The sequence below is a fragment of the Hippichthys cyanospilos genome, chromosome 10, assembly GCF_059441005.1.
Source record: "Hippichthys cyanospilos isolate Australia breed blue-spotted pipefish chromosome 10, RoL_Hcya_1.0, whole genome shotgun sequence".
Lineage (NCBI taxonomy): Eukaryota > Metazoa > Chordata > Actinopteri > Syngnathiformes > Syngnathidae > Hippichthys > Hippichthys cyanospilos.
The window spans coordinates 22060001-22075599 of record NC_142378.1 but is presented as its reverse complement, the minus strand read 5'-3'; the positions used below and the strand labels follow the sequence as shown (position 1 = coordinate 22075599).

General features: G+C 38.7%; 1 protein-coding gene across 1 annotated transcript in view; it reads left to right on the top strand.

The window, feature by feature from the left end:
- Window positions 1-15599, top strand: part of prrx1b (paired related homeobox 1b) — a 42889-nt gene that overhangs the window by 15749 nt on the left and 11541 nt on the right. Inside the window, exon 3 of the mRNA XM_088425738.1 lies at window positions 14464-14645. Coding sequence (XP_088281864.1) covers window positions 14464-14645 — 182 coding nt within the window. The remainder of the gene's footprint in view (window positions 1-14463; window positions 14646-15599) is intronic.

Genomic DNA, 15599 nt, shown 5'->3' with positions numbered 1-15599 from the left:
CCAGCAATGTCAGATTGAATTCAGGTATGTGGCTGGTAGCTCCACCCCCCATCAGGGAAACACCTGCCTCTGAAATGACAGTAAGCATGAGAGGCAGAGACAGAGCACGTGCCAGGAACGTGACAGGAATGTCCATTCACTGAAAAACTGCCTCCGAGTAGCTGCTGCACCTACATCATGATGTCACTCTAAAGCCAAATGAAGCGGACCAGAAATTGTATTAAATTGTATCAATATCACAATATTTGTCAGAACAATCAGTGATTGTTTTTCTTACATCTTTCATCCCTAAGCCACCCTCTTAAATTCACATACTGTATATATAAATAAATGAACAAAATGATATATAAATAAAAAAAATATATAAATATAAATCGACTAAATGATATATATATATATATATATATATATATATATATATATATATATATATATATATATATATATATATATATATATATATATATGTAAAAACATACACATATGTTTCAATCCTTTGTCTACTGCTTAACCAGGGTCAGCTTGACTTCGCCCAGCTTCTTCGGGCGGATTCTCAGGTATTGACGGGCCAATACCCACACGATAAAAATGGCTGATTGCTATAAAATTGTGGTGTCTTTCAGAGGAGCAACACTACACCAACACCTACGTTACACATTGTAATGATATCTTCACACAATAGCAAATTTTCCTCCATCAATCCAGTTTCTGTTTTACCAAGTAAACGACCTGAGAGGAACATGTCAAACGACAATCCTGACTGCTCAAAAATACAGTGCAACCTCAGTTAACAAATGTAATTCTTCTGTTCACAAACCTAACCAATTGTGAATTGCAGCAATATTTTCAATGAAATGAATAAGAATGCAATTCATTCATTCTAACTGGGGAGGGAATTTATTACTTTGATAATCAAGTAAACTAGAATATGTGCAATTCCTGAAGAAATTGTGTGTGAAGGTGAAACACCTGAAGGGAGAGGTGTTGGATGATGTGGAATGGCAGGAATTGGGGGAATCTATTAAAGTTGGAACAGTCAGAATCCAATAAAGAATGGCAAAGATATAAGGGAAAAACTGAAAAAGTAGAATTGTGGGTAAATTTTGAATTGTGGGAAGAAGAAAATGGATACCACCAAGGAATGCCGGGACTTGGGGGAATTGATAAAAGTTGGAACGGTTGGAATCGGATGAAGGTTAGCAAAGATAGATGGGAAAAACTGAACAAGTGGAATTGTGGGTAATTTTTGAATTCTGGGAAGAGGAAAATGGATATCAACATGGAATGGCAGGAATTGGGGTAGTCGTGGAATACCATCGTGGAATGGTGGGCCTTGGGGGGATCGATTAAAGTTGGAACGGTCAGAATCGGATGAAGAATGGCAAAGATAGAAGGGAAAAACTGAACAAGTGGAATTGTGGGTAATTTTTTAATTCTGGGATGAGGAAAATGGATATCAACATGGAATGGCAGGAATTGGGGTAATCGATTAAAGTTGGAACGGTCGGAATTGGATGAAGAATGGCAAAGATAGAAGGGAAAAACTGAATAAGTGGAATTGTGGGTAATTTTTGAATTCTGGGAAGAGGAAAATGGATATCAACATGGAATGGCAGGAATTGGGGTAGTCGTGGAATACCATCGTGGAATGGTGGGCCTTGGGGGGATCGATTAAAGTTGGAACGGTCAGAATCGGATGAAGAATGGCAAAGATAGAAGGGAAAAACTGAACAAGTGGAATTGTGGGTAATTTTTTAATTCTGGGATGAGGAAAATGGATATCAACATGGAATGGCAGGAATTGGGGTAATCGATTAAAGTTGGAACGGTCGGAATTGGATGAAGAATGGCAAAGATAGAAGGGAAAAACTGAATAAGTGGAATTGTGGGTAATTTTTGAATTGTGGGTAAAAATGGAATGGTGGGCATCGGCATATTTGATTAAAGTTGGAACGGTGGAAATCGGATGAAGAATGGCGAAGACAGAGGGTTACAAAGTTTTGGTAGGAACAAATCACTGAGGAATTATGGGTAAAAAAATGGGAAAAAATTGAAATATTTGGTGCGAGGGTGTTCTTGGTAATCTTACCAGATTAGGGAAACACCTACAGTTGAAACGACTAGTGTAGGTCGGACGCAAATGGAGATATCACAAGGGGAAACGTAAAAATTCAGATTTTTCACTAGATTTAGGGGGCTATAATTTATGCAAAATAGATGCATTATGGGTAAATAGCACCCTGAGGTCATAGGCACGGTTAAGATGAATGGTTAAACGCTGAATCGGCTTGAATCGGACAAACACCTGTATTCATTAAAGTGAAAAAAACAATTTTTTAAATTTTGTAAAATATCACAAAATTTTAAAAAGTAAGAAAATAGTACACTTAAAGTTCAAATTCTGAACTTTGGGGGATTATATTTAATAGTTTGGATGTTCAACATTTGGAGAGAGCCGTTTTTATTGTTATGAGTTAACCAAGATGGCCGCCATCCTGGGTGGAAGTTGGGCTGAGCCCTCATGTCTGATCAGATATCCAAGATGGCCGCCCCTGAGGGTTGATGGGAAAAGGAGTCTCAGTGTATGTGGGCAGTTTCCAAGATGGCCACTTGACGACCCCATGGGAAACGGAGTACTTTGTCTACCTAAACAGTAGTCCACGAAGGCCAAACTCTCACACAATGAATGACCTCATTGAAAATGAATTGGTTCATTAAAGGTACAGTATGTGGAATTGTGGGAAAATTTTGTATTCTGGTAAGAGGTAAATGAATACATCAATGAATTGGCAGGAATAAATGGAATCGATTAGAGTTTGAGCGGTCGGAATCCGATGAAGTTTGGCAAAGACAGAAGGTTTCAAAGCTTCGGTGAGAACAATGGATAGAGGAATTATTGGTAAAAAATTGGAAAAAAATTGAACATTTTTCATGCAAGGGTTTTCTTTGCATTCTTACCCATATTGCGAAACAACTAAAGTCGGAACGATAAGTATAGGTCGGACGCAAATGGAGATATCACAAGAGGAAACATAAAAAAATCAGTTTTTTCGCGAATTTAAGGGGGCTATTACTTTTGCAAAAAAGATGCATTATGGGTAAATAACTCTCTGAGGTCATATGCAGGGTCAAGACGAACGGTTAAACGCTGAATCAGACTGAATCGGAAAAACACCTGTAGTCATTTAAGTGAAAAAAACAAATTTTTGAATTTTGTAAAATATCACAAGATTTCAAAAAGGAAGAAAAAAGTACACTTAAAGTTCAAATTCTGAATTTTGGGGGATTATATTTAATAGTTTGGATGTTCAACATTAGGAGAGTGTTGTTTTTATTGTTCTGAGTTAACCAAGATGGCCGCCATCCTGGGTGGAAGTTGGGCTGAGCACTCATGAGATGTCTGATCAGATATCCAAGATGGCCGCCCCTCAGGGTTTATGGGAAATGGAGTCTCAGTGTATGTGGGCAAGTGTCGAAGATGGTCGCTTGACGACCCCATGGGAAATGGAGTACTTTGTCTCCCTAACCAGTAGTCCACGAAGGCCAAACGCCTGCACAATGAATGACCTCGATGAAAATGAATTGATTCTCTATGTGTACAGAATGTGGAATTGTGGGAAAATTTTGAATTCTGGAAAGAAGAAAATGGTTAGACCAATGGAATCGCGGGAATTGGGTGAATCGATTAAAGTTGGAACGTTGTTAATCGGAGCAGGAATGGCCAAGATAGAAGGTTACAAAGGTTTGGTGAGGAAAATGGGAATGAGGAATTATGGGTAAAATTATTATAAAAGTTATGAATAACTGGAAGGTGTGAATATGTGTAATATTGAGAATGTGACATGTATTAACTGAATGATGTGAGTGTGAAGTGGAGAAGCTTCAATGAAGAAAAGTGAAATTCACCATTGGGAATTATGAATTGTTATAGGTGAAAAATATGGAATTATGGAAAAATATGAACAATTATTTTTTATTGGAATGATGGGAATGAGCCATAAGGCTTAATGAATGAGTTAAATGTTATGAATATGAAATAGGAAAGCTCAAAGTGTGAAATGTTTAATCTCCCATTGGGAATGAATGGGAAGCCCTCCCATTTGAAATGAATTATGAATATTTAAAGATGGAAAAATATGGGATTTTGAGAAAATGTTGAAATGTATTATTACTGGAATGATGGGAATGATCCCTAAGACAAGATGAATGAGTAAAATCCTGAAAATATGAAGTGTGAAAGCTGTAAATATGAAACGTAAACTCACCCAATGTTAAGTCATTGGGACTTTTGGCCGGGGAAAACAGGGAATTGTGGGTAAACGATCAATAATTTGAAAAATGAAAATACACGCGGTCATCACACGAATAATTGGAATAAGATTAAATTGGAACGGCGTGAATCAGATGAACTGGGAAGGAGAAGATGCATGCCGAAAAACGGACGGAATAAAAATACTAACTAGAATATTTGCAATTCCTGAAGAAATTGCGTGTGAAGGTGAAACACCTGAAGGGAGAGGTTTTGAATAAGGTAGAATGGTGAGAAGTGGGGGACTCGATTAAAGTTGGAACGGTCAGAATCGGATGAAAAATGGCAAAGATAGAAGGGAAAAACAGAAAAAGTGGAATTGTGGACAAATTTTGAATTGTGGGTAAAAATGGAATGGCGGGCATCAGGGGAATCAATTAAAGTTGGAACGGTCGGACTCGGATGTAGAATAGCAAAGATAGAAGGGAAAAACTGAACAAGTGGAATTGTGGGTAATTTTTGAATTCTTGGAAGAGGAAAATCGATACCATCGTGGAATGGCAGGAATTGGGGTAATCTATTAAAGTTGGAACGGTTGGAATCGGATGAAGAATGGCAAAGATAGAAAGGAAAAACTGAAAAAGTGGAATTGTGGGTAATTTTTGATTTGTGGGTAAAAATGGAATAGCGGGCATCGGGGGAATTGATTAAAATTGGAACGGTCGGAATCGGATGAAGACTGGCAAAAACAGAAGGGAAAAACTGAATGAGATGTCTGATCAGATATCCAAGATGGCCACCCCTGAGGGTTGATGGGAAATGGAGTATCAGTGTATGTAGTCAAGTGTCCAAGATGGCCACCTGACGACCCCATGGGAAATGGAGTACTTTGTCTACCTAAACAGTAGTTCACGAAGGCAAAACGCCCACACAATGAATGACCTAATTGAAAATGAATTGGTTTATTAAAGGTACAGTATGTGGAATTGTGGGAAAATTTTGAATTCTGGTAGGAGGTAAATTATTACGCCATCTAATTGGCGGGGATGAATGGAATCCATTTGAGTTTAAACAATCGGAATCGGATGAAGAATGGCAAAGACAAGAAGGTTTCAAAGTTTTGGCAAGAACAATTAACTGAGGAATTGTGGGTATAAAAATGGAAAAAATTGAACATTTTTCATGCAAGGGTGTTCTTGGCATTCTTACCCAGAATGGGAAACACCTAAAGTTGGAACGATAAGTATAGGTCGGACGATAATGGAGATATCACAAGAGGAAACATAAAAAAATTGGATTTTTCGCGAGTTTTAGGGGGCTATTACTTATGCAAAACAGATGCATTATAAGTATATGACACGCTGAGGTCATAGGCAGGGTCAAGATGAACAGTTAAATGCTGAATCGGCCTGAATCGGACAAACACCTGTAGTCATTAAAGTGAAAAAAACAACAATTTTAAGAATTTTGTAAAATATCACAAAATTTCAAAAAGTGAGAAAAAAGTACACTTAAAGTTCAAATTATAAATTTTGGGGGATTATATTTAATAGTTTGGATGTCCAACATTTGGAGAGTGTTGTTTTTATTGTTCTGAGTAAACCAAGATGGCCGCCATCCTGGGTGGAAGTTGGGCTGAGCTCATGAGATGTCTGATCAGATATCCAAGATGGCCGCCCCTCAGGGTTGATGGGAAATGGAGTCTCAGTGTATGTGGGCAAGTGTCGAAGATGGTCGCTTGACGACCCCATGGGAAACGGAGTACTTTGTCTTCCTAACCAGGAGTCACCGAAGGCCAAACTCCCACACAATGAATGACCTCATTGAAAATGAATTGGTTCATTAAAGGTACAGTATGTGGAATTGTGGGAAAACTTTAAATTCTGGTAAGAGGTAAATGAATACACCAATGAATTGGCGGGGATGAATGGAATCGTATAAAGTTGGAACGGTGGGAATCGGATGAAGAATGGCGAAGACAGAAGGTTACAAAGTTTAGGCACGAACAATTAACTGAGGAATTATGGGTAAAAAAAATGGGAAAAAACTTGAAATGTTTGGTGCGAGGGTGTTCTTGGCAATCTGCCCAATTATGGGAAACACCTAAAGTTGGAACAACCAGTATAGGTCTAATGCAAATGGAGAAAACGTAAAAGGTAATCTAAAATAGTTTATATTATACAGGTTAAGTGGGCGGCCATTATCGAACTTCTGAAAATCGGCTCTATTCGCTTATCGGAATGTCGGATCGTCGTGGCGTTATCATTAAAAATCCACAATGATGGTCCATGAGTTAGGTGGTTCCACTCATTTCTACGTGAGGGTTTCCAAAAAAACTTTTTTTTCCCACTTTTCCCCATTCAAAGTGAATGGGCTGCAACGAGAGCTTGTCAAATGTCCAAGATGGCCGCCTTACAGGGGTGTATAGGATCAATCAATCAATCAAATTTTATTTATATAGCCCTAAATCACCGAAGTCTCAAAGGGCTTCACAGAATGAAAAGAGGTCATACAGAGACATCTTTTCAATGTAAGGTGCACAACAGCATCCCCTGTCAAAGCTCCCAGAAGGGGAAGGAAAAACTCAAAAACCCCAATTTGGGGAAAATCAGAAACCTCCAGAAGGGACCACAGGTGGGAGGAGCCCCCTTCCAGGCCCACAGGTTGAAGTGGATGCTGCATGTACCGAACACAGAAACAATATAAATTACAGAAAACATATTGTGCTATATAGTGCAGTGATGTCTTGACAGCAGGCAAAGCCATTGGGCAGGAACCATCCCGCATTCCAGCCAGGTGGACCGCAGACGGCTAGACTCCTAACCCGTGATGGTCGACCAGCGCAGGACCCAATGGAGGCGGTCAAGTCAACCCTCACCATCTAGCTAGCCCCCTCTCCCGGCCGGAAGAGGGGGGCAGGAAAAAAGAAGAAGGCTGCAGACAGGCTAATTTAACTAAATGCTTTTGAGTATAGATGTGTTTTTAGTCGGGATTTAAAGATTTCTACCGAGGTGGCTGCGCGAACTTCCATAGGTAGGGCATTCCATAGTACTGGCGCGCGAATGGAAAATGCCCTTGATCCCGCAGACTTCTTTTTAGCCCGTGGGGTCGATAGCAAACCGGCATTTTGTGATCGAAGTTGTCGGGACGGAACATAAGGTGATACTAAGTCGACGAGATAGGAAGGAGCTAAACCGTGTAAAATTTTATAAGTAATTAACAACACCTTAAAATCACATCTCACGTGTATTGGAAGCCAATGCAGGTCAGCTAGAATCGGAGTAATATGATCAAACTTTCTCGTCCTTGTCTATAGGAGCTGTAGTATTTGGTGTAGGTCAGAGTTCATCCAAGATGGCCGCTGGGTGGGGGTACCATGGTAAATAGAGTACAACGTGTACCTGAACAGTAGTCCAAGAAGGTCACATGCTCAAAGAATGAATGACCCCATAGAAAATGAATGGATTCTTTGTGACTACAGAATGAGGAATTGTGGGTAAAACTTTAAGTTCTGGGAAGCTACCCCTTTGGAATGCTGGGATTTGGGGGAATCCATCAAATTTGGAACGGTGGGAATCAGAGCAGGAATGGCCAAGATAGAAGGTTACAAAGTTTTGGTGAGGAAAATGGGAACAAGGAATTATGGGCAAAAATATGAAAATAGTTATGAATTGCTGGAAGGTGTGAATATGAGCAGTATTGAAATTGTGGAATGTATTAACTGATTAATGTGAGTGTGAAGTGGAGAAGCTTCAACTAAAAAATGTTAAATCCGCAACTGGGAATGAATTATGAATTGTTATACATGAAAAATATGGAATTATGGGAAAATATTAAAAATTATTAACTGTTACAATGGTGGGAATGAGCCATAAGGCGAAATGTATGAGTTAAGTGTTATGAATATGAAATAGGAAAGCTCAAAGTGTGAAATGTTTAATCTCCCATTGGGAATAAATGGGAAGCCCTCCCTTTGGAAATGAATTATGAATATTTAAAGATGGAAAAATATGGAATTATGGGAAAATATTGAAATGTATTAATTACTGGAATAATGGGAATGATCCCCGAGACAAGATGAATGAGTTAAATACTGAAAATATGAAATGTGAAAGCTCTAAATATGAATTGTAAACTCACCCAATGTTAAGTCAATGGGACTTTTGGCGGGGAAAACAGGGTAAATTGTGGGTAAACGATCAATAATATGAAAAATATAAAACGGGTGGCATAAAAAAAAAAAAAAAAATAATAATAATAAAGAAAATGGCCGACAGGAATAACATGCGTGAAGGTTCCACCTTCACACAATAATAAAGCAATTGTGTACAGTACAGCATGAGAGTAGTTTATGTAAATTAGTACTCAGTACACAAGTCTTCAGTACACGTTATACGTTTGTCGTTTATGTTGCACCTGCAATTCTTTTCATATTGCTAGTTTATTGCGATAACTTTAGCAAGTGCAGCAAATATCCCTACGAGAACTTATTGGGATAGACATTCTTGTAGATGTCTTCACTGGTGTAGTGTTGCTCCTCTGAAAGACACCACAATATTCTTCATATGGATAACCGATCCACATTTTACACACTTTGTACTTTTTTCTTCACCATTGACCACAACTAAATGCTTTCTTCCAGAAGTGGACATATTAATCCACTTATATCATTATATTTTTCATCTGCCAACTGTTTTCTGCCTGATAGATCTTCGCGGGTTAGTGGCTTCCGAGCGCTGCAAAAAAAAGATCAACCTCTCATTGTTTCTCTTTTCATATAGTCCTGTATGTTCCATTTGATGATCCTATACGACCTATGACCTTTTGGATTTCGTTATTTAGACAGTACAGTATTTTGTTTTGTCAGTTACTTGTTGACAAAATGGTGAGTCCATTTAATTAGGATTATAGTATCAATATTTTTTATTTTTTAAATATTTCCATAGTTTTAATCAGAAAAAAAAATATTTGGACCACAATAAATGATAAAACATTTTATCCTGTGAAATCAGCAATTGTTAACAGGATGTTTGGCTTCAGGCCTCAGACAGGAAATCCTATGGGTAATTCCGATGTAAAAGGTGCGGGTTCTAATATTTTTATAAAATTTAAAAAATATAATATTGTCCACTGTGTTTCAACAATGTTTTTATGAAACACAGAAACATTAACATGAAATCATTCTTAAATAATGGATCCAATCATTAGAGGAGCATCCGATATTTCGGAACCTATTAGACCTAAATATATTAGTTCAAAATTAGTGTGTACAGTGAAATTGCTGTTATCTGTGGGAACATGTGACATACCAGAACATGTTTGCAGAATGATCAGTTAGGTGGGTGGCAAAACATATAATGTCAAGAAGAAGGGCCATCCATTTGGACAAAAAAGGGATACAAATCAGTTGCCTTGATCTGTCAAGAATGGAATTCCTGTCCTGAATTTCATTTAGGATGCTCATATTCACGGCTGAGAAACTCTATATAAGCGAAATGAGCATTACCGGTGGCATTTCCTGGGAAAGAAGAGGCCTAAAGCCACACATCTTGTTAACAAGATTAACCTTTGAGAAACATTAAGGCTTATGAATTTTATTCCATTTCTTCTCAAAGAATAAAAGCAAATTAAAAACTGTAACAAAGAAATATTTGATGGGATGATCTTATAAGACCTAATACAGTACAAATTGCACTCCGAGCACATGATGAATCTCTGGGGTTAGGGATACTTTGACACATTATTGTTATTAAACAAAAAAAACATACGTACGAAACTTTAATATGTCTTAGAGCAGGTATGTCCAAAGTCCGGCCCGGGGGCCAAATGCGGCCCGTGGTCAATTTCCATCTGGCCCGCAGCCTCAGTCATAAAATCAATAACGTCTGGCCCGCATGGAGAATGAATAAATTGGGCAGTAGCGCTGTTACGTGCGTGTGCTAATTGCTGCCATCTATAGGCTCAATTAGGAACAGCAAATTAGTGTATGAGTAATTGAATGTATGAGCCCCTCATTTTCTAAAATGGCGACAATCTATGGCGTTATATTTGTGCCACAATTACGAGTGCGCGAACAAAAAATTTGAGCGGAGAAAATCAAACTGAGCGAGCGAAAACAGATTTTGAGCGCAAGAAAAAAACTATTGAGCGCGTAATGATAAGTGTTTGAGCGCGCGCCGATGGAGTTTGAACACAGAAAAAGAAATTGCTCGCTCAAAATTCCATGGATACCAAGCTGTCAAGCAATGTGCTTTTACAAGCTCTGATTGGCTGGTTTTGTGGCACAAATGTAACGTGTGAGCAGAACTGAGCGAGCGCAGAGGACGACTCGAGCGAGCGAGAGCTCGATGTTGAGCAAACGCGATGTTGAGCGAGGGAGGGAGGAGTATCGCGAGCGAGAGATGTTCAGCGAGAGAATGCTATCGCGAGCGAGCAAAAAGGAATTTTGAGCGAGAAACTTCTTTTCAAGAAGTTTTTTCTGCGCTCAAAATCTGTTTTCGCTCGCTCAGTTTTATTTTCAACGCTCAAATTTTTTTTCCGCATGCTCGTAATAGTGGCACAAATATAACGCCATAACAATCAACAAAAGGAGGAAATTTGACTGCGAGGGCCGACGGGTACAAGGATGAGTGGAAATTGGACTATTTCTTCACTGAAATACGGAACAACTGTGTCTGCTTCATTTGTAAAGAGACAGTGACTGTTTTGAGTTCAATGTGAAGCGACATTACCAAACAAATCATGCTGACGTATATGGCAAGATCAAAAGTAATGAACGCAGCGAGAAACTGAAACATCTTGAAGCTAGTTTAATCTCACAGCAGCAATATTTTACAACTTTTACCGACAGCTGGATAAGGACAAGTTCCGAGAGATTCGAGCATTTGGTAAGAAAATGGTATGCTTGTTCGGGTCGACGTATTTGTGTGAGAAGACATTCCCGGTTATGAACTTAAATAAGAGCCGTGTGAGGACACGGCTACCGGACTCTCACTTACAAGACATCTTGCGCATCCATACTACAGCCATAGAGCCACACCTGGCCTTTGTCCTTCACTCCAGATCTCAGTTTCAACCATCACACTCATGCGGACAAATCGTTTTTCATTCACGATAATTCTGAAAACTTTTAAGTTTTCACTCCAGAATAATAACCATTTAAAAATCCAATCAACATTTATAGTTTCTGATGTCATATTTTAAATGAGCCCTGCACTTGTTGATATGACTATTACTTGATCATTTCTCTGTTATTGTGTTTAAATTTTTTATAAATATTAAACTGCCATGGTGAGATATATTTTTATGTTTCAAATGTAATTTGCACCCAAGTGTTAAAAAAAAGTGAATATTCAATTTCAATATTTAATGTCAATTCAATTTAGATATGCACGTTTCAGATGAACCAAAAAACATGCTTAAGATAGCTGAAATTAAAATGAAAACGCAAATGTGAAACACAGAACGGCTCGCTGAAATGTATTTAAATTAATTGCTATTATATGTAAAGAACGCCGGCCAAGGTTGGCCCCCCTACATTTTTTGCTTATTTTCTGCGCTGCCTTATCATTGCCGTTATTATTACCTCCCTGCTGCCTTGCTCTCACTGTCTGGCCGTTGCTCTCCCCAGGATCCTCGTCTTCCCCGTGTAGTCCCCACATCCCTATGAGCTTATTTCAATTCTAAGTGGTTCTGTTGTACTTTATATTATTTTTGTTCCTCCCACCCTCTTCAGTTATTGATTAGATCATCTTTTTGAGCCTCAACCCTGTCAGCCTCTGCAGTTATTGGTTCCACCTTTCCCTCCTCACCCAATATGCCTCAGGACCATGACAGTTATAAGGAGGTGTGCAATTTGCAATTTTTATTTCCTGAACTTCAGTATACTGAAAAGGAACACATATTCTTGTTGTCAAAGTGAATGTGCTGCTGAATAAATGGACGCTTATGTTTGGCTTGAATTTCTTTTTTTTGTTTATTTTGTTGCCACAAAAAATTTCAAAGAAAGTCCTTGGAAAATGTTATTTCTATAAGGGGTCCCTAACGTTAAGATCAAGTGAGTTTTGTTTTATAACGATTGCCTGATTCCTCCACCTAGAATGTCAGATATGGCCATTATAATGGACAATATGATGTAATGATGATTGCTTACTTTGTTTTACCCAAGATACTTATTTTAAGTTTTTCTTGTGCAATTTTTTTTTTTTTTTGCAATATCCAGCATATTATTTCATTTCCTTCTTAATTTTAACACTAGTATCAGTATTTTTCTATACATTCATTAAGTAACGCTGCTGAATCCTTGCCGCCTTCAAGTTTCTTCCAAGGTTCTGGAAAAGTTTTTTTTTTAATGCTTTGCCCAGTTCTTTTATCTTTAATTTGCTAGGGCTTATAGTAACTACCTGAAGACTGATATCACTCAACTAAATATGAGCTTTTGACAAAAATCATTTATATCATATAATCACATTTTTAGGGCTCACTAGTGTGGAAAATCCTAAACAATGCATGTGATACATTTGACAGTGCACAATGTGTGACCTATACCGAACGTATGTGTTATTTATAGGTGTATCTGATGCCAGCGATGAAAACTGCACATGAACAAAGCCAAATAATATTCTAATCTCTCATTTTTTACGTGTGTTGTTCTCATCCATGCTCTGCAGTTGAGCTCTTTTGGCAGTGGGTGGTTCACCAATGTCCCAATTTGTCATGGCGCGGCGTGGCGGGGAGATTTGCCGGCGTGATAGTGGGAGCGGTGGACACAGTTGCAGGAAGGCAACTGAGGCAGAAAGTGCGAGCGATAGTCCATATTTAATTGGCAAATGACGGCAGAACGCAGGGAGAACAAACACGACAACAACGAATCTCCAAGAATGTATACAGGCGGCGAAAACGGCTACGAAAACTAACTGCTGGGTGGACACACAGACAAGAGGCAAACAAAGCTAAACAAACGACTTACAATATTACAAGCGACTGACAATATGTGAATTTAGACAATGATCCAACAACTAACTAACTTGCTGGGACTAAAATAGACAGGACAATAATTAGGCAAATACGAAAAGCTGGATGGAACGAGAGGTTGGGAACGCTGATTGGCCGGAACACACAGGCAACAGGTGTAACCTATCACGCAAGAAAACATGACACGAGAACTAAAGAAACCCACAACTTGAAAACACAAAGAAACCCCCAAAACCGAAAACCCACAACAGAAACATGACAAAATGTCATGATCATTACCACGAACAATCAGAGCCCTATTGAAAAGAACACAATAGCATACACAAAATACAGTCTGTGAAGAGAATGATTTCCTACGGTAATAATTAAGCATTCTATTTATTTATTTCCCATTACAAAACATCCAAGCATTCTCGTAATTCACTTGAAAACACTTGATATTAGTCCTTTTTGGAATTTAATACCCTGTTTTGAAATACAAAGCATCTCGTGTAATGAGATGCTAATCATGAAATCCTGATCCAGTACTTTTACCATGTAAGTTTTCATGAAAAATGTTTAATACCTTTTAATACCTTTAATGAGGACATTCTACATTATTTTCTTCCAATCCTGTCACATGGTATCTAATACAAACTATAATAATAACGTCACTATTTCACTAGTTCAACTACACTTTGGAAAATCTAAACAGCCAATCTTCAGGATGACCTTTCTCATTGATTGTTGCATTGCAAACCCACAACAGGCTTTACAATGGATGATGATCAGTGTACTTTCGAAGTCAGTCACCTTTTTAATTTAATTGTTCCATATGATTCAAATTTGTCAAACCATCACAACATTCTTCTCCTTTTCTTTCAAGAAAAAAAATACGACGCCATTCACAAAAGACAAATGCTAGGTAATCACACTTGCAACTGACAAAGACTTCAAAGAATTTTGTGAGTTCAGCGTTAAAAAAAACAAAAAACAAACAAAAGACACATTTTGAGTCATAACACCACTTATTAAGGGTTGGACTTTATGATTGTAAATAATTAATAATAATAAACAGTGAACAAGCAAATTGGGGAAGTAACACACACACAAAAAATGTTTTATCCTGGCTGGTTGGAAGTGAGGATGTTTGCTTACATGATACAAATACCCTACATGATATACATGATATAAATTGTGAACATTTCTCTTTTTGTGGTGGATAAAAAAATTAAAAAGAAAAAATGTTTTTCTTATTACAGGTTTGGTTTCAAAACAGGCGTGCAAAGTTTCGCCGGAATGAGCGTGCTATGCTGGCCAGCAAGAATGCTTCGCTCCTGAAATCATACTCTGGAGAGGTTACGGCAGTCGAACAGCCGATTGTCCCACGCCCTGCACCACGCCCAAATGATTATCTTTCCTGGGGTAGCACTGCTCCATACAGGTTAGTCAGATTTTGATTATAACCCCTATTAAAAAACAAAAAAAAAAACTTTTTTCAGTAGATTGTAATTACTGTATTCATTTCAGACCTTCTGTATTAAAATCATAACATGTGATCACATGCAACCCATTAAATCAGTTATAAAGAATATTGACAGTCATTAATAGACTGTAAAGCAAGAATGAATCGCAAATAAATAATTAAAACCATTTTCGATTTCTCAACTCTGGAGGTGGGGCTTGCTGGAGAGTACCTGGTGGCTGGGCCTGCACCTATGTGGCCCGGGTGAACACAGCCAGAAAAGGCTACATTGGGTTTTCTTTTCCATAGGCATACCACTTGTGGGATGGGCAATAGGGCTTGGGTGTCGTGTAAGCTGGATGGCGGCCAAAAGTGGGGACCTTGGTGGTCTGATCCTCGGCTGCAGAAGCTAGCTCTTTGGACATGAAATGCCACCACTCTACAGGGAAAGAGCCTGAGCTGGTGTGCAAGGCATAAGAGTCCAAACGTGACATTGTATGACTTGCCTCCACACACAGCTTGGGTCCTGGTAACAGTCCTGTCAAGAGAGTTTGGACTTTCTTTCACTCTGGAGCTGCTCACGGTGAGAAATGCAGAGCAGGTTTGGACATACTTATTGCTCTTGAACGTGGTACCTGTATGTTCAGGTCCAACCCAGTAGATGAGAGGGTACCTTCTCTCTGTCTTCTTGGGGGGAGATGGGTCCTGTGTTGTTTGTGCATCAAGCAGCAGTTGAAAGTACCTACCCTTTTTGGAGTCCTTGGAGGGTGGCCTAGAGAACGCTCTTTCTGCGAATTACTCTTTCTGGGGACTTCAGTGCTAATATGGGCAAAGACACTGAAACCTGGAGGGGTGTTATTGGGAGGAATGCCCCCCAATCTGGACCAGAACAGTGTTCTGTTACTGGACTCTTGTGCTTAGCATGGATTGTCG